Source organism: Dreissena polymorpha, chromosome 16, assembly GCF_020536995.1.
Source record: "Dreissena polymorpha isolate Duluth1 chromosome 16, UMN_Dpol_1.0, whole genome shotgun sequence".
NCBI classification, from domain to species: Eukaryota; Metazoa; Mollusca; class Bivalvia; order Myida; family Dreissenidae; genus Dreissena; species Dreissena polymorpha.
This window is the reverse complement of record NC_068370.1, coordinates 17,865,205-17,888,919: the sequence shown is the minus strand read 5'-3', so window position 1 is coordinate 17,888,919 and position 23,715 is coordinate 17,865,205. Positions and strand designations below refer to the sequence as shown.

Sequence of the window (23,715 nt, the reverse complement as noted above, 5' to 3'; positions counted from 1 at the left end):
CACAGCCTCAGCCCTCATTCTCCATTTGTTTTATTAAGAGAATCAAAGCCTACATAATTTGATATCAGAAATGTTTAAGGGTTTATTCCATACTTTTGCTATTTACTTTTAGAAAATACACTCCTCACCTCTTAGCAAGCAGGGATTGTGAAAGTAATCCAATTAAGTTTGTTTGCATTGAAGGTACATTCGCAAGCAGAAGTCGATAGCTGAAGGCAAGCTTGACGTTGTGGAAACAGAATGCTCACGCCTAAAACAGAGGTGTGAGGCACTTGAGCGTCAGCTGGAGTCGGTCAACACACAGCTTGCTGATGAGCGGGAACAGGCACAAGTAGGCCCCATATCTGCACATAACCTAGTTAACCTTGATAACATAAATAACATTGGTAATGTCGGGTGACCCTTGAACCGTCAAATGAATTTTGAAAAATAAGTTGACCTTTGTTATGGCATGGAAGCTAGCTTGGTAATTTAAGAAAACCTTTGGTTGTGTCAAGTAACCAATAATGTCATTAGTAATGTCAGAAAATCTTTGTTACACCATTTTTGAAAATATTTATTTATATGATCACTCTTGAATGAATTTACTGGAACCTACAAGAGGTCTGTTACACAGAGGTTAAATGATTGTTATATGACATGCAGCATGTGTTAAATGGCCATATATAACGCTATCAAACATATGAAATTCTTTTTATGTTGCATTGTCTTAAGATTAATTGAAAGAATTAATTAGATTAGCCTGTCTTCCTTCATTAGCCTGTGCAGTCTGCACAGGCTTATCAGGGACGGCACTTTATATAAACTTTTTTTTGCTATGAAGAGACTTCCTTCAAATAAAATACCATTAAAGCTTAGTGTAGTCCCTGATGAACCTGTGCGGACTGCTATATGTAGTTGTTGTGCGTAGGCTGGCCTGCAGACGGCTGCCCAGCATGCGGAGCTGATGCACCGGGTGGAGTCCTACAACCTGCTGCATGACAGCAACAAGCTGCTGAGGGAGGAACGGGACCAGCTCCAGACTAAACAGGCAGAGGCCGAGGCAAAGGTGAGAATGTTGGGGAGGCAGAGGTCAAGGGGAGAATGTCCCGGAGGCAGAGGTCAAGGTGAGAATGTCCCGGAGGCAAAGGTCAAGGTGAGAATTCAGGGAGACAGAGGTCAAGGGGTAAATGTTAGGGAGGCAGAGGTCAAGGTGAGAATGTAAGGAAGGCAGAGGTCAAGGTGAGAATGTTAGGGAGGCAGAGGTCAAGGTGAGAATGTTAGGGAGGCAGAGGTCACAGTGAGAATTCAGGGAGGCAGAGGTCAAGGGGAGAATGTTAGGGAGGCAGAGGTCAAGGTGAGAATGTTAGGGAGGCAGAGGTCAAGGTGAGAATGTTAGAGAGGCAGAGGTCAAGAGAATTCAGGGAGGCAGAGGTCAAGGGGAGAATGTTAGGGAGGCAGAGGTCAAGGTGAGAATTCAGGGAGGCAGAGGTCAAGGGGAGAATGTTAGGGAGGCAGAGTTCAAGGTGAGAATGTTAGGAAGGCAGAGGTCAAGGTGAGATTGTTGGGGAGGCAGAGGTCAAGGTGTGATTGTTGGGTAGGCAGAGGTCAAGGTGAGATTGTTGAGGAGGCAGAGGTCAAGGTGTGATTGTTGGGGAGGCAGAAGTCAAGGTGAGATTGTTGGGGAGGCAGAGGTCAAGGTGAGAATGTTGGGGAGGCAGAGGTCAAGGTGAGATTTGTTGGGAGGCAGAGGTCAAGGTGAGATTGTTGTGGAGGCAGAGGTCAAGGTGAGATTGTTGGGGAGGCAGAGGTCAAGGTGTGATTGTTGGGGAGGCAGAGGTCAAGGTGTGATTGTTGGGGAGGCAGAGGTCAAAGTGTGATTGTTGGGGAGGCAGAGGTCAAGGTGTAATTGTTTGGGAGGCAGAGGTCAAGGTGTGATTGTTTGGGAGGCAAAGGTCAATGTGAGATTGTTGGGGAAGCAGAGGTCAAGGTGAGAATGTTGGGAGGCAGAGGTAAAAGTGAGATTGTTGGGGAGGCAGAGGTCAAGGTGAGATTGTTGGGAGGCAGAGGTCAAGGTGTGAATGTTGGAGAGACAGAGGTCAAGGCGAGATTGTCATGGAGGCAGAGACCAAGGTCAGATTGAAGGGCTGCAGATTGGCAATTTTTTATTTTTTTTTGGACATTTGTACAGATGTATCTTTGTCATGATATTGTCATGGTATTGCTGAATCCCCTATGTCCTGAAAGTAAAGTGAAAGGAAATTAAAAATATAACATGACTGATTTAAGGTCTCTGTTAAGAAGATAAACGTTGTGAAAAATAAGAGACTGAAACATCTTCACATCAATTGTAGTGTTTACAACTTCCAAAGGTAATTAAGCTAATTAACGATCATATGTTTTTGTCTTTCAGTTGAGCAAGCTTGAAGAGATCATACGCCCCCTGCAGGCCGATATACGTGACCTTCAGTCACAGCGTGACGCCCTCACCACAGACAAGATGTCCCTCAACGCAGAGATGGAAAGATGGAAAGCACGCACCAATCAGCTTATAGAGCAGTCCCACAAGACCGATCCGGAAGAACATAAGCGCCTTATGTAGGTGTTGTCATGGTTTTCAGTTTATTATGCCAACTCAGGGAGTTGTTGTATAGGAGTTACTGTTAATAATCAGTTTTTATGCATAAGTTTGTCAAGCAAATTCTATCCACGTTTTTATGCTCCCCAAAAATTTATTTGGGGGGGGGAGCATATAGTCGCCACTTGGTCTGTCTGCCGGTGTGTCCGTCCATGCACATTTTTTGTCCAGGCTATTTCTCAGCAACTAATGACCGGAATTCAATGAAACTTTATGGGAAGCTTCACTACCAAGAGCAGATGTTCATATTATCAGCAGGTTCTAGTCGGATGATTTTTCACAGAGTTATGGCCCTTTGAAATTAATTTTCCATTAACTGTTCATATAGTGCAATTCTTGTCCGGGCTATTTCTCAGCAACTCATGACCGGAATTCAATGAAACTTTATGGGAAGCTTCACTACCAAGAGGAGATTTGCATATTATCAGCGGGTTCTTGTTGGATGATTTTTCACAGAGTTATGGCCCTTTGAAATTTTCTATAAAAAAATTCTTGTCCCCCCAACTACTGTGCCCTCAAGACATTTCCTTTTATCTGAATATATAGTGCAATATTGTGACAAAAAATAACTTTGGGGAGCATCACCCGTCTCCGACGGTTTCTTGTTTCAAAGAATTAATTGAAACTTAAATGATAAATGAAAGTGTGCTAGACAATATTTGAGTCAACATTTCCTGAACTATACACCCTTAAACTTAGTCATGGACATGACTGCTTTGCTTTTGACAAATGTTGGATAAAGCTATAGAACCACCATGTCTGTCTGTCTCTCTGTCTGTCTGTCTGTCCCTTCATCTGTCAGTCTGTCTGTCTGTACATAAACATGTCTGCAGGCGTTTTGCACTTACCAGCATTCAATATTCAAGCTTGCAGGCATTTTTCCTTTGTATTTGACCTTGTTTATTTGCATTTTTAATTGTCTTACACTAAAATGTTCAAGTTTTGCCCTTTATTTAAATTGGACATTCTATGTCATCATGATAACATATTATGGCATTGGTGAGGGGGGATATTCCTCTTTGCTATTGTTATAAATTCTGGTTGACTTTACCCACTATTTTGGTTGGTAGTTTTTTGGTGTGACGGTTGGTCCATCCACATAAAATGTTACATGTTTGTGTGATTAAAATTTAAAAATTATAAAATAATATATATCCTCACCATGGAGTGAAGATGTGTAGGCTTTATCTCATTCCCAGTTATTTACACAGCTGACACAGAAATGCTGGTTTATTAGTCATATTTGTGACATTTCTGGAGTGTTTTTTCCTTCTTATAGGTAGCTGTGTTAGAAATCCATAGCAGCATGTCTTAACTGCAGTAAAGTGGCAGTTATAAAAAAGCCCTGAAACTCATTTGCTAAGAAAGGTTTAATTTCATGTTGCAATGTATGGTATTGAATAAAAAAAAAAAAAAAAAAAAAAAAAATGTATGGTATTCTTCATATGCAGGCAAGAGAAAGAGGAATTCCGCAGTAAAAACAACACACTTACTGAGGAACTACATAAAGTCAAGTAAGGAATAGTTGCGAAATTTAAAAGGCAAACAATATCTGAAAACAGATACAATGCTACTGTAATACAAATTTAGAGAAGTGTTTGTATAGTTTCTCAAAAATAGACAAAAATAAGCTTTTGACTGATAAATTAATTAGAGATGTAATAAGCAAGTCTTGCTTAACATTTTCCAAAAATACTACTAAACTTTGATGAATAATTATTGATTTTTGTGTTACCATACCTACCATTATTCAGTTGTTAATGTCTCTTTCAACTCCTAACAACTGCTCTTGTAGGACTGATCTGACCAAGGGAAGTCTTGAGATGGCCAAACTTCAGTAAGTGCCAACAATTATGTTTGTTTGTTTAGTGTTTTTAACCAGTTTTTCTGAAGGAAAAAACTGGTAATTAGATTGGCTAATGTCGGCGGGCGGTCTGGAAGACGGGCAGAACAAGCTTGTCTGGGCCATAACTTTGTCGTTAATTCTTAGATTTTAAAATCATTTGGCACATTTGTTCACCATTATTAGACTGTGTGTTGCGCGAAAGAATTACGTCGATATCTCTAAGGTCAAGGTCACACTTTGAGTTCAAAGGTCAAAAATGGCCATAAATAAGCTTGTCCGGGCCATAACTATGCCATTCACTGTGAGATTTTAAAATCATTTTGCACATTTGTTCACCATCATTAGACGGTGTGTCAGGGTGAGATTTTAAAATCATTTTGCACATTTGTTCACCATCATTAGACGGTGTGTCAGGCGAAAGAATTACGTCGATATCTCCAAGGTCAAGGTCACACTTTGAGTTCAAAGGTAAAAAATGGCCATAAATGAGCTTGTCCGGGCCATAACTATGTCATTCATTCATTGTGAGATTTTAAAATCATTTGGCACATTTGTTCACCATCATTGGACGGTGTGTTGCACGAAAGAATTACGTCAATATCTCCAAGGTCAAGGTCGCCACGACTTAAAATAGATTTATTCTGAAACGAAGGGGGTTAATTTACATTATAAACAATCAGTTCAGTTTGAGTTGTCTCCCTTTATCATACTTGTTTTTCAAACTGAAAACCTGGTTTTGTGACATTTTTGTCCCTTGTGTTTTTTTAAAACTACTTTTACTACATTAGGCATCTCCCATGGTTTGTTGAAGCATATCCCACGCTCATATTCCTTTTTTATCAATAGAAAACAAGTTGTAGATTGTGGTTGAATGTTGAATGCAACTGGTTTGAAGATGCGCCTTCATCTTCTCTTTGTATACCTTATAAAATATCCTTAATAAAAGTATCATTGAACATCATTAATATAAATTATTTTCAATATTTTGTAGACGTCAGTTGGGACAGCTCAAAGATGAGAACACTAGACAAAGGTACAAGCAAATGTTGTACAAATATCATGTATAAGGCTACTTTTGGATGCCTACTGTTTATTGTGCCATTTCCTCCCATTTTTATGTCCCCCACCACTATAGTGGGGGACATATTGTTTTTGCTCTGTCTGTTGGTCTGTCTGTTGGTTTGTGCCAACTTTAACATTTTGCAATAACTTTTGCTATATTGAAGATAGCAACTTCATCTTTGGCATGCATGTGTATTTCATGGAGCTGCACATTTTGAGTGGTGAAAGGTCAAGGTCATCCTTCAAGGTCAAAGGTCAAAAAAACTAAATCAAAGCGGCACAGAAGGGGACATAGTGTTTCTGACAAACACATTTCTTGTTACTTTAGAAACTATTGCCACTGCACACATGTTAATGTGATATTATGGACATTTTTCACTGTTGAATTGAGCTGAAAAGAATTAACAGGTCAAAAGAGTTAGTTAAAATGTGGTTACTGACCAATTATCTGCAACTCATCTTGCTACCAGTTGTTTATAAAAATATATTTTATATTCGATATCTTACGTGACTCACCCAGTCCTCTAAGCCGAAATGATCCGTAAAACAAAATTGTGTCTTTGTGTCGTATGAACGAATAGGCACTAAAACTAAGTTTAGGTTCACATCGTACATGCATGACCAGTTGTCAAACAAAAGTACGGTTGATATTCAAATGCATTATCTTTCTTTTTCCGGGATATTGTTTTAGTATGTTGATGCTGATGTTGCGATAGATGCCTATAAACTGTTAGATGCCCATAATAACACTTTAAAATGCAAACCTGTTGAAAACTACACACAGATATGTCTGACATTTGGCCTAGCAATATGACATTGTGCACTGGACAGAAATGATAAAAGTCTGATAATATCATGTCTTCTTTCTAGACTTAGATGATTGCAAACATTGAAAGGAAAGCTATCAGACGGCTGCATTGATTGGTGGTGAATAACTGATGGTCTTACTCGATAGATTTTTGTTTAGTCTAACAATATGTTTCTCGATAAACATAATAATCTATATAATGCTGTGCTGTGTAATAAAGAATTAGTTAAATACTTACCCTTTTATGATATTTATTTTGTAGTGGGGAAATTGAGAAACTGAAGGCATCAGTAGACGAGAAAGACAAAGATGCTGGAGAAAAAATGAAGACTGTAAATCAGGTAACATTGACTGTTGCATAGAAACTAAATAAAAATGTTCTGGTACACACATACATTTACTCTATCTTTTAATCTATATCACCTGATATAAAGCTGCTGTAGTATCTCAAATTTAAACTATTCTGAACTAGCATTTCCTATACATTTATGCCCCGGTAGGTTGGCATATAGCAGTCACACTGTCCGTCTTTCCGTCTGTCCTCAAGGCATTCTGTTTCCGGAGGTTTTTTACGCAACGCTATAAGATATTGAGCTTTTTTCTGCTATGTGTGTCCACCTTCATGACCTACAGTTTAAGTGTAAAATTTATTTCCGGTCCGTTGATTTTTGAAGAGGATAAAGGGCCTTTGACTGATCTGAAGGAAAGTAATAAGCTTTAAAGAATGATAATTTTTAGCTCTACTATTATATATGAAATATATATAGTGGAGCTATCCTACTCACCCCGGCGTCGGCGTAACGGTCTGCGTTACCGTTAGTGTAAGCGTCTGCATTAGCGTGCAAATGTTAAAGTTGTCGTACTACCCCAATTATTTTCATTGTCCCTTGACATATTGCTTTCATGTTTTGCATACTTGTTTACCAACATGACCCCAACCTTTAAACAAGAGCAGACAACTCTATCAAGCATTTTGTCATAATTATGGCCCCTTTTCCACTTAGAATATGCAGGAAATGTTAAAGTTTTTGTACTACCCCATTTATTTTCATTGTCCCTTGCAATTTTGCTTTTATATTTTGCATTCTTGTTTACCAACATCACCCCAACCTATAAACAAGAGCAGACAACTCTATCAAGCATTTTGTCATAATTATTGCCCCTTTTATACTTAGAATATGCATATTATTAATATATGTTAAAGTTCGCGTACTACCCCAAATTTTTCCTATATCCTTTGACATATTGCTTTTATATGTTGCATACTTGTTTACCAACATGACCCCAACCTATAAACAAGAGCAGACGACTGTATCAAGCATTTTGACATAATTATGGCCCCTTTTACGCTTAGATAATTGAACAATATCCTTAAATTGCCATAACTTCTTTATTTATGATCACATTTTATTATTGCTTTGACAAAACAACACTTACCTGAATACCACAATGGATTCCACCCAAACAATACCCCACGCACCTACCCAGAATCCCTCCCCCCTCCCCCCAATTTTTTTTTTTTTAAACATCATGTAATAAATTACCACACCCCACATTATACCCCTCCACCCCCCATTTTTATTTTAAGCATCATGTAATAAATTACCACACTCCACATTATACCCCCCTCTCACCCTCCCCCCCCCCCCAAATTTTTTTATTTTATTTTTTTATTTTTTTATTTTTGAAAGATCGTCTTATAAATTATTGAATATGAACAATATCTTTATGATGGCTTACATTACACTGTCAAGCACGTGAATAGTCGAATGCGCTGTCCTCTGACAGCTTTTGTGATGTATCATTTCGCAGGTACAGGTAGTTTTTGACAACAGAAGTAATATTTTTCTGTTTTCCGGATGTTTTTTGCACAATGCTTAAGGTATTAAGCTGATTTTTTGTATGCAAGTCTACATACATGCCCTAAACTGCAGATGAAGTGTGAAATTAGCGCGGGTCTGTAGATTTTTTGCGAAGTTATGAGCTTTAGACTTAGAAATTATCTGTAGTATAACCTTTTTTCGTAGTTTTTTTACGCAAAGCTTTCAGATATTTAGCTGTTTGAGTCTACCTACATTGGAATTTGAGTCTACCTACATGACTTACAGATGAAGTGTGAGTTTCGTTTTGGTCCATTGATTTTGGGCTGACTTTAATGGGCCTTGTTTTTTCTTAAATAGCTGTTGTTGGACTTCAAAGCGCAGTAGGGGGCATAGTGTTTCACAAATGCAGCTCTTGTTTTTAGCTCGCTGAGCACAATGTGCTCATAGTGAGCTTTTGTGATCGCCTTTTGTCCGTCGTGCGTAATGCTTTGTGATGCGTCAACATTTGCCTTGTTAACACTCTAGAGGCCATTTGCATGTCCCCCACCACTATAGTGGGGGCATATTGTTTTTGCCCTGTCTGTTGGTTGGTTTGTTGGTTTGTGTGTTTGTTTGTGCAAACTTTAACATTTGCAATAAGGTTTGCAATATTGAAGCAACTTCATATTTGACATGCATGTGTATCTCATAGAGCTGCACATATTGAGTGGTGAAAGGTCAAGGTCATCCTTCAAGGTCAAAGGTCAAATATATGGGTCAAAATCGCTAATTTAATGTACACTTTTGCAATATTGAAGATAGCAACTTGATATTTGGTATGCATGTGTATCTCATGGAGCTGCACATTGTGAGTGGTAAAAGGTCAAGGCCATTCTTCAAGGTCAAAGGTCAAATATATGGGGACATAGTGTTTGACAAACACTTCGCTTGTTATTGTCTGATCATCATGAAATTCTGTCAGAAGATATTTGAACTGTCAGCCCGTTTGTCTGTCTGTCTGTCTGTCTGTGTGTCCATCCAAAAACTTTAACATTGGCCATAACTTGCAATATTGAAGATAGCAACTTGATATTTGGCATGCATGTGTATCTCATTAAGCTGCACATTTTGAGTGGTGAAAGATCAAGGTCATCCTTTAAGGTCAAAAGTCAAAAAATACAATCCAAGAGTAGTAATAAGCTTTAAAAGGGAGATAATTTCTAAACCTGCCAAATGATATATTGAAATGTTATTTCAAAGTGGCGCAATAGGGGGCATTGTGTTTCTGACAAACACAACTCTGGTTCCTTATATGGCTGTTATAAAACCTTGTTAACACTCTAGAGGCCACATTTATTGACCAATCATCATGAAACTTTGTCAAAAGATATGTCTTAATGATATCTTAGATGAGTTGGAAAATGGTTCCGGTTGCTTAAAAAACATGGCCACCAAGTGGCGGGGAATTTTTCCTTATATGGCTTTAGTAAAATCTTGTTAACACTATAGAGGCCACATTTATTTTCTGATTTTCATGAAACTTGGTCAGAGGATTTAATGATATCTTGGTTGAGTTCGAAAATGGTTCCTGTTGGTTGAAAAACATGGCCACCATGGGGCAGGGCATTTTTCCTTATATGGCTATTGTAAAAACTTGTTAACACTCTAAAAGTCACATTTATTGTCCAATCTTCATGAAACTTTGTCAGAACATTTGTCCCAATGATATCTTGGGCGGGGCATTTTTCTTATACGGCTATAGTAAAACCTTTTTTACAATCTAGAGGCCACATTTATTGTCCGATTTACATGAAACTTGGTCAGAAAACTTGTCCAAAGGATATCTTGGATGAGTTCAAACATGGTTCCAGTTGCTTGAAAATCATGGCCACCTGGGGGCGGTGCATATTTCCTGACATGGCTATATATGGTTGTAGTAAAACCTTGTTAAGTCTCTGGAGGTCACATTTAAAGGGATCTTTTCACGCTTTGGTAAATTGACAAAATTGAAAAAAATTTGTTTCAGATTCGTAAGTTTTCGTTTTAGTTATGATATTTGTGAGGAAAAAGTAATACTGAACATTAACCACGCTCTAATATAGCCATTATATGCATCTTTTGACGATTTTAAAACCTAAAAATTATAAAGCGTTGCAACGCGAAACGATTGAATAATTTGGAGAGTTCTGTTTTTGTCGTTAAATTTTGTGAAACTACGAAGATTGCTTATATAAGGTATAAAATACGTCACGAATGTGTATTCGGCGGAATAGCTCAGTAGGCTAAAGCGTTTTTACTTCAGGACTCTGGCAGGACTCCAGGGATCACTGGTTCGAAACCTGCTCCGGGCAATGTTCTTTTCCTTTTTTTAATTTTTTCCTTGATTTTTTACTGGAGCTTTTACGATCCAATGTTTACATTTACCAATATAAAGCATTTAATGAATAAGTTAAAAAAATGCCAAAATCTGTGAAAAGGCCCCTTTAATGTCCAGTCTTCATGAAACTTGGTCAGAAGAATTGTCCCAATAATATCTCTGACTAGTTCGAAAATGGGTTTGGTTGGTTGAAAAACATGGCCGCCAAGGGGTGGATCATTTTCCTAATATGGCTATATTAAAACCTTGTTTGCACTATAAAAGTTACACTTATGTTCATTCTTCATGAAACTTGGTAAGAACATTTGTTCTAATGATATCTTGGGCTGCACATAAAAGTTCATTGCCTTTGTATCTCAGGTGAGCGTCTTTGAGCCATTCAAGCCCTCATGTTTGTATTCCTATTAGAAAAAGGTTATTTACAGGAAGATATCTGATAGCTAATGGCTTACTATTCTGTATGTGTATAACAGCTGCGAGCCGTGGGCAGACGCTACAAGACCCAGGCAGAGACGCTACAGAAGGAGATTGAAGAGTTCAAAGCTGGCAAAGAGAATGAGCAGTCTGCTCAAGCTGCAGCACAAGTAGGGCTCCCTTTTTGCCTTTTTTTCCTAATTTTGTTGTCAGTAATTTAGTATATATGTTTGTTTCTGGGCATGGTGACACTTTATCACATCATGAAAATGACAAAAATAAAATTATATAGGCTTGCTTTCTGGTGTTTGTATGAAGTATATCATTAATTAAACATGTATTAAATAACTTTCGAAATTAACATAATCTTCAAATGTATAAGAGACTAAAATTTTTATTGGTTTTGGTTAAGAGGAAGTGGGCATTTAAAGCACCGGTATTTGCACTTGAATTTTAAAATATATTAAATGACGAATATTTAAGTTAAAATGATTTGTAACGTTTCAATTGATTATGCCCCTTCGAAGAAGAAGGGGTATATTGTTTTGCTGGATGTTGGTAGACTAGTTCGTTTCAGATCAATAACTTGTGAACGGCTTGACCAATTTGCTTGATACGTCCCATGTACATTGGCATTTGCCAGTAGAAATTGAAATTGGGGTCACTAGGTCAAAGGTCACTAACACTAAGATTGAAAAGTGTTTCCGCTCAATAACTTGTGCGGGACCACTTGGCTTGATACTTCCGATGTGCATTGGCCTTGTAAGTAGATGACCCCTATTGATCTTGGGGTCACTATGTAAAAGGTCAATGTCACTGTCACAATAAGTGTGAACATCGTTTGCAATCAATAACTCGTCAACGAATTGAAAGTTTGGCTTGATAATTCACATGTGCATCGGCCTAGGACGGTAGATGACTTTTATTTAAATTGGGGTCACTAGTTCAATGTTCCATAATGGCTGACTTTCTCATCCAACAACGATTTCCATGTATCATCATGATATAACTACCATGGAGGGATCAGACTAACGGACATAGATTCATTCCTGAATGCAATCAAATGCAGTTGGGTTAAAAGATATTTAGATAATACCAATACGAGTAAATGGAAATTATTCTACCAGAAAATTCTAAAAACATATGGTGACTCCTTACTTTTTATGCCCCCTTTCAAAGAAAAGGGGGTATATAGTTTTCGCACTGTCCGTCTGTCTGTCAGTCTGTCACACTTTACGTGTCCGCTCTCTAAATCAAATAGTTTTCATCCGATCTTTACCAAACTTGGTCAGAAGTTGTATCAAGACAATATCTAGGTCAAGTTCAAATATGGGTCATGCCGGGTCAAAATCTAGGTCACGGGGTCACTAAGTGCATTTAAAGGATTTAGCATGGTGTCCGCTCTCTAATTGAATTAGTTTTCATCTGATCTTTACCAAACTTGGTCAGAAGTTGTATCAAAAGACAATATTTAGGTCAAGTTTGAATATGGGTCATGCTGGGTCAAAAACTAGGTCACAGGGTCACTAAGTGCTTTTCAAGGATTTAGCAAGGTATCCGCTCTCTAGTTTATGTGGCTTTCTGATTTATTTTGATATTCTAAGACATTTTTATGCCCCTGAAGGAGGGCATATAGTGATCGGACTGTCCGTCCATCTGTCCGTCACATTTGCGTTTAGATTTCGAAAAATGCTCATAACGTCTATGTCGCTTCAGATAGCAATTTCATATTTGGCATGCATGTGTATATGGACAAGGCCTTTCCATACGCACACAAATTGTGACCCCTGTGACCTTGACCTTGAACTTAGGGCCCGCGTTTAGGTTTTGAAATCTGCGTTTAGGTTTCGAAAAAAGCTCATAACTTCTACCAAGCGTTTATAGGGGGCATAAGTCATCCTATGGTGACGGCTTCTGTTGAATGTAATATCGACAATAATATCTTAGATGAAATTTCAACCAAAAAGGCAAAAACATATTTCTATCGAATGTTCTATCGGCATGGTGTAAACTTACTCATAATTTAGAAACTAAAATAAACAGTAAAATCATTTTATGGAACAATAAAGATATAACTACTAACAATAACAGTTTTTTTTTTAAGATTGGTTTCAATAAAACATAAAATATGTAGATCAATTGTACAACTACAGAATAAACGACTTCTATTCTTTTGAAAACTTATGCTACATATACGGAATACCTACAAGTAATTTCCTGATGTACTAAACATTGATCAAAAGTACATACTAAAGCTGCTACCAATACAAAAAACACACCATGTACTCAAAAAACTTTCGTAGAAAACATAACTGCAAAACAAAACGAACAAAATATTTTACACACTTCAAATTAAAAATCCTGCTGAAATCTCCAAAGCTCAAACTAGATGGCAAAACCTTCATGGAGAAATTTTTTTTAATTGGAAACAAGTATTTGTCATGCCATATAAATCAACTGCTGATAGCACACTGAGAAATATTCAATATAAATACATCCAGAGAATCATATCTACAAATAAATATCTTTTTTAAGTGCAACCTATCCAACACAAATCTATGTGATATGTGTAGTGAACACATTGAAAACAATAGAACACCTTTTATGGGAGTGTAAACATATTCAATCTCTATGGAAACAATTGACAACCTTTCTAGAGAAACAACAATTAAGAATAAACTTAAAAATAAAAGAATTAACTATCTCTCTGAGACATAAGTTTACAGGTAAAAACCTTCAAAATACAAGAGGTTAATAACGCTGTGAATTTCGTAATTATATTAATAAGATATTTTATATTCAGCATGAAATACAGAAAACAAAAACCTACAATGAACTGTTTTATCAATTATTTAAAACTGAAGATTCAAATTGAAAAAGAAATAGCCCTAAACAATGATACACTTCATATATTTGAACAAAAATGGAAACACATTAAACTTTCATAAACAAGTCCAGTATGCTTTCTACCCACATTATGCAACTCATCCTTATTCATAATTATTCTGTTGTTTTTCTTTCTTAAAAATCACAAACGACCAAAGAAAACAATACATATTAACCTTCTTTTTTTTTTTAATCAAAAGGAAACCACAAGGTCAAAATAGTATATATTAGCATAACTTGTATAACATGTTTGAACATTATTGCTGCTACATGGTATCACTTTGTTTTTATGCCCCCGGTAGGTTGGCATATAGCAGTTGAACTGTCCGTCAGTCCGTCTGTCAGTCTGTGCGTCCGTCCGAAAACTTTAACATTGGTCATAACTTTTGCAATATTGAAGATAGCAACTTGATATTTGGAATGCATGCATATCTCATGAAGATGCTCATTTTGAGTGGTGAAAGGTCAGGGTCATCCTTCAAGGTCAATAGTCAAAAAATAAAATCCAAGGGAAGTAATAAGCTTTAAAAGGGAGTTAATTTCTAAACCTGCCAAATGATATATTGAAATTTTATTTGAAAGCAGCGCAATAGGGGGCATTGTGTTTCTGACAAACACATCTTTTGTATGATCATATACATTTATACATTATATGTCTTATATTGAATAAAGAAAATGACATAACTAGTTATTGTCCCCTACCGGTCTGTCTGTCAGTCTGTCTGTCCGTCACACTTTTCTGGATCCTGCGATAACTTTAAAAGTTCTTAATATTTTTTCATGAAACTTACAACATGGATAGATGGCAATATGGACATTATGCACGTCATTTCATTTTGTTCCTACGTCAAAAATTGTGGTTGCTATGGCATCCAAAAAAAAATTCTGAAAATGGTGGAATTTCTGACAATGGTGGAGCTGGCAGGGGACCATATTGCTTGACAATAGCCTTGTTATATGATAATATTCTCAACCCATTTACTATAACCATGATTTAACAGGAGTGCATAATTCTTTGTCAACTAAAAACTTATTCAAATGGCTAAGTCACACGAATACCATACATGCCATAAATTTTCAGACCAATTCCGGGACATTGAGCTTAATTTTCTGGGACTTTTGCCAATTTTCCTGGACATGTATACATGTAGCGATATATATAGACATATAGCATTTTGGGTACGCATTTTTTCTTCATATCGTAAATTGCTAAGTTCGAATACCTATCCGAAATACACTAGATCTATGAACGTCAAATTAAACATTGCTAATTCCGTTACTAGATACAAGCCACGTGTTTTTTTTTCGTGTTAGAAAAGAGCACCAAATTGCTTTTGTGTACATGTCGCGTCATCTGCATGAAACACGTGGGCGTATCCACAGCCGCATAGCAACTTCGTAGCACATTTGTTACTGTTTAAAAATGTGATGAAATAACGTCCAATCGGGGCGTTATTTTCACACTGAACACGCGTAAATCGCCTGACATGATGTTCATGTTTTATACAACACAAAATACACCCACACTTTCCATGCGACATTCTACATGTCTGCATAATTTTCGCGTGCTTTTTATAGAGACAAAGGATAAAGCACTGTTTATTTGACGCTAGTATTTGTAAATGTCGCGTAAGCATTAAAATTCCGAAGTGTGTTTCGGATTACAAATTTAATAATGCTCATTTGAGAATCGAACGAAACATTAACATTTGTGCGTAATTAATTCAACAAACTGCAATAAAATCACAGGCTTATCGAAATTACGTCACTCGTCGTCTGCATGATCTTACTGCAGGTACAGATATGACTGCTTACAAGTGTTGTCGCTCATTCAAAGCGTTTGCCAACAAAATGCCATAAAATCAGTATACATGTATTCAAGCCAATTAATAACCATTTTAAACAATGCCACCTTTTTGGTTTGACTGCTAAGGTAAGACAATAGATATGATAGGAGGACCCCTGTTAATTGATCAATTTTGACACGTAGTATAGTCACCTATTTGGGTAGTCATAGCCATGGAGACGCTGCAGATTAGTGAGACACAGATTTGAGGTGCAGTTAAGCCTAAGATAAGGTACATGTATATATGGATTTTGAAAAATCCGGGACATTTGACAGATTTCCAGGACTGCGGGACACGTTCTTCATTTCTGGGACAATCCCGGATAATCCGGGACGTATGGCATGTATGCCTAATACGATAAGATTAACTCTTATGGTCAGTTTTTATTTAAAAAATATCCTGTGAAGAGCTGCATTATTTTCGCTCATTAAATCAATATTGTTTGTTATTAACAACCATTACATACACTATTTCTTTAACACAGGCCTCTGCTGAGCAGGTGAAAGACTTGGAGCAGAAGTTGAAGGAGGCGAACATCAAGACCATTGCGTCTGACGTGAAGTTCAAAGAGGCAACAAACAAGATCAATGACCTTGAAGCTAGTCTGAAGAATATCAAGGAGGAAATCGAGAAACTCACACAGGAAAATGGGAAACTCACTGAGACCATTAAGGTGATCTTTATGAGAGATAGCAGAGCTCTCATATTGCTGTTTTTGCAGTATAAAATTATGCTTGTTGGACAAGCATGATGTTCAAACCTATATTAGCCAAGAAATATCTTTTAATATACAAGCTTTCAATAAAATCATATTAAAGTGGCAAAATTCCAACACTAAATGAAATTCTGGTGTTTTTCTTGTATAGTTCCATCATTTTTATGCCCTGGTAGGTTGGCATATAGCAGTCACACTGTCCATCTGTCCGTCCGTCTCTCTGTCTATCCGGCATTCCGTTTTCTGGAGGTTTTTTACGCAACACTTAAAGATTTTTAGCTGATGTTTGGTATGTTAGTGTACCTACATGAACTACAGATGAAGTTTGAAATTTGTTGCATTCCGTTGATTTGGCCTGAGCTAAATTTTTGCCAAGGGAAGTAGTAAGCTTTAAAGAGAGATAAAAAATAAATATTTAACAGGTACAATGTCTTTTTTTTTTACAAGGGAAGTAATATTTAAACTCCCCTTCGAAGAAGAGGGGGTATATTGTTTTGCACATGTCGGTCCGTTGGTTGGTCGGTTCGTCCACCAGATGGTTTCCGGATGATAATTCAAGAAAGCTTTGGCCTAGGATCATGAAACTTCATAGGTACATTGATCATGACTGGCAGATGACCACTATTGATTTTCAGGTCACTAGGTCACAGCGACTTATAATAGTAAAATGGTTTTCGGATGATAACTCAAGAATGCTTAGGCCTAGGATCATGAAACTTCATTGGTACATTGATCATGACTGGCAGATGACCCCTATTGATTTTCAGGTCAGTAGGTCATAGGTCAAGGTCACAGTGACTTGAAACAGTAAAATGGTTTCCGGATGATAACTCAAGAATGATGACGCCTAGGATCATGAAACTTCATAGGTACATTGATAATGACTGGCAGATGACCCCTATTTATTTTCAGGTCACTAGGTAAAAGGGCAATTTTACAGTGACTCGAAATAGTAAAATGGTTTCTGGATGATAACTAAAGAATGCTTACGCCTAGGATCATGAAACTTCATAGGTACATTGATCATGACTGGCAGATGACCCCTATTGATTTTCAGGTCACTAGGTCAAAGGTCACAGTGACAAAAACGTATTCACACAATGGCTGCCACTACAACTGACAGCCCTTGTTTAAAAGAGATATATTAAATCCAAAGGAGGAGCTTCTATTAATAAAAAGTAAAAGGCATGGAGATTTGAGACTAAAGTAGAAATAGATTTTTTTTTCTAAAAAAACTGTTTTTGGGTGTGTTTTTTATGCAAAACTTTCAGATATTGAGCTGTTCTTTGGTATGTGAGTCTACATACATGAAGTGTGAGTTTGGTTCCGATCCATTGATTTTTGGTGAAGTTTTGGGCCTTGGACTTAGATTTTTGTTCTTAAATAACCGTTTTTCAGAGGGTTTTTTACGCAACACTTAGATATTCAGCTGATATTTGGTGTGTGAGTCTACCTACATTTCTTACAGATGAAGTGTGCATTGGTTCCGGTCCATTAATTATTTTGCGAACTTATGGGAATTGGACTAAGAAATGTTCTCTTTAGTAAACCGTTTTCTGGAAGTTTTTTAAGCAACGCTTTTAGATATTGCGCTTATTTTTGGTGAGTCTACCTACATGACTTACAGATGAACCGTGAATTTTGTTCCGGTCCTTGATTTTTGGCGAAGTTATTGGCCTTTTTTTCTCTAAAATAGCTGCTGTGCAGCTTCAAAACACAGTAGGGACATTGTGTTTCACAAACACAGCTCTTGTTTCATCATAGTTTTGCTTGATAGTATTTATGATGTCTGCCTAGAAACCAATTAAAATTGAATTCCTTTTAAACCCTCAATCAACTGGAAAATTCTTCTTCACCAAAGTGCCCAACCCATTCCATTTTGTCAAGTGAGAGCCCTTGTTAGTTGTATGTTATTGTGGACACATTTATGATGTTGAAACCTTACTTATTGTAAGCAATTATTTTTTTAGCAAGTTCAGTAAATGCATTAGTTCTGTAAAATGACCATACACAAAGAAATATTTGAATTCATCAGTATATCCTTAACATGTCTAAGCTTATAATAGCCAACATATTACCTGAATGTGAACTATAAATAGCATATTGGTAAACTTACGCTGAAATTGTATACACTTTGCTTTGTGCTTGTTACCTATTACAGAAGTTCTGGTTAGCTTAAAAAAGAAGGTTTATATTTGGTTTTCAGCATAAAGGCACTAATCATTTGAGAATTATGTCTCATTAGGAGACAAGTCTCATTGCAAAGTATCAGGTGGGACAGTGAGAGACTATTGGGTCCTCACGATAACATTTGCTTGTATGGATCATTTGTCCAACCACAGGAAACATCAGAAAAACTACAGAAAGCCGAGGAGCAGGTTGTTAACATGCAGTCAGAAAACACACTGCTGAAAGCAGACATTGCAAGACTGTCAGAAGAGAACAGTAAGCTGCTGACAGACAAGGGACAAATGGCAAGCAACGAGCAGGCAGAGGTCAGCGAAGTAAGGGCTGAACTTGCCTCAAAGGAGGCTGACCTGCGGGAAAAAGCAGCACAAATAGAAACTAAGACTCAGGTACTTACATCTGTGAGTTGTTGAAGTGAAGTTTATTTTCTCGTATGTATGTTCACTTTGATGAAGAATCTGCTGAGGTTTCTTATTTGGCCATGAGAATTGTTGGATTTGAATATATTTCCCTTTAATAATATTTTATCCTGTTTACAGAATAAATGCCCAGTGCTGTCTGCTCAAGCTGTTCAGGGACTATAGTTTACACACATGCATTAAGCCCAGTGCTGTCTGCTCAAGCTAATCAGGGACTATAGTTTACACACATGCATTAAGCCCAGTGCTGTCTGCTCAAGCTAATCAGGGACTATAGTTTACACACATGCATTAAGCCCAGTTTTCCCAGAGCATGGCTCAAATAATTTGCATTGACACTGTAACCCATTTACCACTCAAATACACACTTGAGACTGTAACCCATTTACCACTAAAATACACACTTTTACGCATTTGGTAGTCCCGTAGAAAATCAAAATAATTTATGGCCTTTCTAAATTGATTCAAGTTGTTAAGGCTTCATTTCCAACCCATAGATACTGCTGAGCAACAAACAGCATAAAACCTGAACAGCCAGCAAGTCACTCGCAGGCTGTTCTGGTTTTATGCTGGTTGCATACAGCAATTTTTACTTTGCTTCTGAGTGGGAAATTGTTAACGATCCATTAGGAGCAGAGGGCCCTGGAAGAGTCTATGACAGCCGTGAACAGAGAGAAAGCAGAGTTGAAACTGAAAAATGACCGACTGGTAGCAGCCCTTCAGAACGCAAAAAGCAAACTGACCTCCATGAAGGAGATCAATGAAAAACTCACCACAGAGCGGACAGACCTTATCAAACGGACCGGGGAAGCAGGTATGTGCTGATGACTCTGACAGGTGTTGGGCCCCTGTACAAATAATGTGTGTTTCAGGGACCCTTACATGCTTTATGATTCCAATGCTATTTGTTTGATTGAAAATGTTCTGCAGTTCATGAACTGCTTCTGTAGATCAGGGATAGAAACTATAAAGAAACTTTGTTTAAACAAAAAATACCATTAATGTGGAAAGTGTCGTCCTTTATTACCCTTTGCGAACTGCACAGGTGTTGATACTTAAACAAATGCAATATGCCCCGTTTTGCCGGAGAACGGCTGAAACATCAACTGACTACCATTGTAGAGGAGCGGGCAGCCACGCTGAAGTCACAGCTGGACCACCAGACCCAGAGACTGGACCAGGAGAGAGAGCAATCAACCAAGGAGGCCTCGGAACTCCAGAACAAGGTCAGCACTTGTGTCTATAATTTAAAAAATGTGCCACAGAAATGGTGCTTTTTGAGTATATCAGTTATTAATCGCTGAAAGCCAGGCTGTGGACAAAAAAAAACAACAACAAAGTATTGTTCGCATTAAGTACAACAAATAGAATCTGAGGTACCGCAGAACAATGTTAGTGCTAGTGTCTAAACAAATACAGCAACATAGAAATTGTACTTATTCAGTATAATTGTAGGCTATGGAAAAATAGAAATAAATGGCTCCCATTTGATATAAAAGTATGACTTGCTAAATGGCCTGGCTTTGGACCAAGGTCCCTTGGAAATCCAGAGTATGGTTAAGGCATGACAGAAGTGACTAGGATGAGATAGATTTTCACCAGCAGGAACTAGGTCACAGTTCAAAGTCATGATAAATATAAGAAAACATTGCGAAACAGTTTGTCTAAGATACTTTCTTCTATATACATCCAGGCACCTAAGTTAAGTTTATACTTGAATTTCAAAGGGCAAAACATAGTCTTGAGCATAACATTGATTCTATTTCGTCATATCACTTTCGGTCTTAAATGGGATTGTGCAGCGCATGCGCAGATCACTTTGCAGACTTAATAAGCTGTGTTTCCAGCCAGACATTATGGCATGTCGCTGCCAACATCCCGACTTCCCTTCATCATCCAGGGTGATCTTGCAGCATCCCTTAGTACCCGTGATATCCCTTAGTAGCTGTGACATGCCTTAGTACCTGTGATATCCCTTAGTACCTGTGACATCCCTTAGTACCTGTAACATGCCTTAGTACCAGTGACATGCCTTAGTACCTGTAACATCCCTTAGTATGTGTGACATCCCTTAGAACCTGTGACATCCCTTAGTACCTGTAACATGCCTTAGTACCTGTGACATGCCTTAGTACCTGTGACATCCCTTAGTACCTGTGACATGCCTTAGTACCTGTGACATGCCTTTGTACCTGTGACATCCCTTAGTACCTGTGACATCCCTTAGTACCTGTAACATCCCTTAGTACCTGTGACATGCCTTAGTACCAGTGACATGCCTTAGTACCTGTAACATGCCTTAGTACCTGTGACATGCCTTAGTACCTGTAACATGCCTTAGTACCTGTGACATGCCTTAGTACCTGTGACATGCCTTAGTACCTGTGACATCCCTTAGTACCTGTGACATCCCTTAGTACCTGTAACATGCCTTAGTACCTGTGACATGCCTTAGAACCTGTGACATGCCTTAGTACCTGTAACATGCCTTAGTACCTGTGACATGCCTTAGTACCTGTGACATCCTTTAGTACCTGTGACATCCCTTAGTACCTGTAACATGCCATAGTACCTGTGACATGCCTTAGTACCTGTGACATGCCTTAGTACCTGTGACATGCCTTAGTACCTGTGACATGCCTTAGTACCTGTGACATGCCTTAGTACCAGTGACATGCCTTAGTACCAGTGACATCCCTTAGTACCTGTGACATGCCTTAGTACCTGTGACATGCCTTAGTACCTGTGACATGCCTTAGTACCTGGGGCATCCCTAAGTACCTGTGACATGCCTAAGTACCTGTGACATGCCTTAGTACCTGTAACATGCTTTAGTACCTGTAACATGCCTAAGTACCTGTGACATCCCTTAGTACCTGTGACATCCCTTAGTACCTGTGACATCCCTTAGTACCTGTGACATGCCTTAGTACCTGTGACATGCCTTAGTACCTATGACATGCCTTAGTACCTGTGACATGCCTTAGTACCTGTGACATGCCTTAGTACCTGTAACATGCCTTAGTACCTGTGACATGCCTTTGTACCTGTAACATGCCTTAGTACATGTGACATGCCTTAGTACCTGTTACATGCCTTAGTACCTTTAACATGCCTTAGTACCTGTGACATCCCTTATTACCTGTGACATGCCTTAGTACCTGTGACATTCCTTAGTACCTGTGACATCCCTTAGTACCTGTGACATCCCTTAGTACCTGTTACATGCCTTAGTACCTGTGACATGCCTTAGTACCTGTGACATCCCTTAGTACATGTGACATCCCTTAGTACCTGTGACATGCCTTAGTACCTGTGACATTCCTCAGTACCTGTGACATCCCTTAGTACCTGTGACATCCCTTAGTACCTGTGACATCCCTTAGTACATGTGACATCCCTTAGTACCTGTGACATGCCTTAGTACCTGTGACATGCCTAAGTACCTGTGGCATGCCTTAGTACCTGTGACATGCCTTAGTACCTGTGACATGCCTTAGTACCTGTGACATGCCTTAGTACCTGTGACATCCCTTAGTACCTATAACATGCCTTAGTACCTATGACATGCCTTAGTACCTGTGACATCCCTTAGTACCTGTGACATCCCTTAGTACATGTGACATCCCTTGGTACATGTGACATCCCTTAGTACCTGTAACATGCCTTATTACCTGTGACATGCCTTAGTACCTGTGACATGCCTTAGTACCTGTAACATGCCTTTGTACCTGTGACATGCCTTAGTATCTGTGACATCCCTTAGTACCTGTGACATGCCTTAGTACCTGTGACATCCCTTAGTACCTGTGACATGCCTTAGTACCTGTGACATGCCTTAGTACCTGAGACATGCCTTTGTACCTGTGACATGCCTTAGTACTTGTGACATGCCTTAGTACCTGCGACATGCCTTAGTACCTGCGACATCCCTTAGTACCTGTGACATGCCTTAGTACCTGTGACATGCCTTAGTACCTGTGACATGCCTTAGTACCTGTGACATGCCTTAGTACCTGTGACATGCCTTAGTACCTGTGACATGCCTTAGTATCTGTGACATCCCTTAGTACCTGTGACATGCCTTAGTACCTGTGACATCCCTTAGTACGTGTGACATGCCTTAGTCCTGTGACATCCCTTAGTACCTGTGACATCCCTTAGTACCTGTGACATCCCTTAGTACCTGCGACATGCCTTAGTACCTGTGACATCCCTTAGTACGTGTGACATGCCTTAGTAGCTAGTCTACCTGTCATACTTATAATGGAATGACCAGTAAAGGAAGTTCTAATCTCAACAGGAGGGGCTTGCTTTAAAGAAAACAGTTATCGATTAGATGAAGCTCATTTGAATGCAAAAGATAACCAATTCCATTACTGGGTTTGGCTTGATTACACTTGAAACAATTAGCATGGATTTAATAATTTGGATTGGCTGTAGGTTTCAGAATTATTCTGTATAAAACTGTATTTTTCTTTTCTTTTTGTTTTTAAACAATCAAAACGAAACATGTGAGGTTGAAAAATAGATATTTATGTAAATGAATATATAAACAGTTTTTGAGTTTCATTTGATTATAAATTCAAATATTTATATCTTTCATTTATTTTATTAAAATTACCTATTTAGGAATTGACAAAATCAATTATAGATCTAGATTCACAATCTCAATTAAAATTAGCGAAGTCAGAGATAATTCCATTTAACATTGTCATGTTGGAGTTGGAAGTTC

General features: G+C 38.2%; 1 protein-coding gene across 1 annotated transcript in view; it reads left to right on the top strand.

Annotated features, from left to right (window-relative positions):
* The window catches only part of LOC127861476 (nucleoprotein TPR-like), a 139,975-nt gene that overhangs the window by 74,331 nt on the left and 41,929 nt on the right, over positions 1–23,715 (top strand). The window contains exons 33-44 of the mRNA XM_052399975.1: positions 184–331; positions 911–1,048; positions 2,393–2,577; positions 4,069–4,131; positions 4,413–4,454; positions 5,455–5,496; positions 6,596–6,674; positions 10,986–11,096; positions 16,144–16,332; positions 18,717–18,950; positions 19,611–19,794; positions 20,103–20,206. Coding sequence (XP_052255935.1) covers positions 184–331; positions 911–1,048; positions 2,393–2,577; positions 4,069–4,131; positions 4,413–4,454; positions 5,455–5,496; positions 6,596–6,674; positions 10,986–11,096; positions 16,144–16,332; positions 18,717–18,950; positions 19,611–19,794; positions 20,103–20,206 — 1,519 coding nt within the window. The remainder of the gene's footprint in view (positions 1–183; positions 332–910; positions 1,049–2,392; positions 2,578–4,068; positions 4,132–4,412; positions 4,455–5,454; positions 5,497–6,595; positions 6,675–10,985; positions 11,097–16,143; positions 16,333–18,716; positions 18,951–19,610; positions 19,795–20,102; positions 20,207–23,715) is intronic.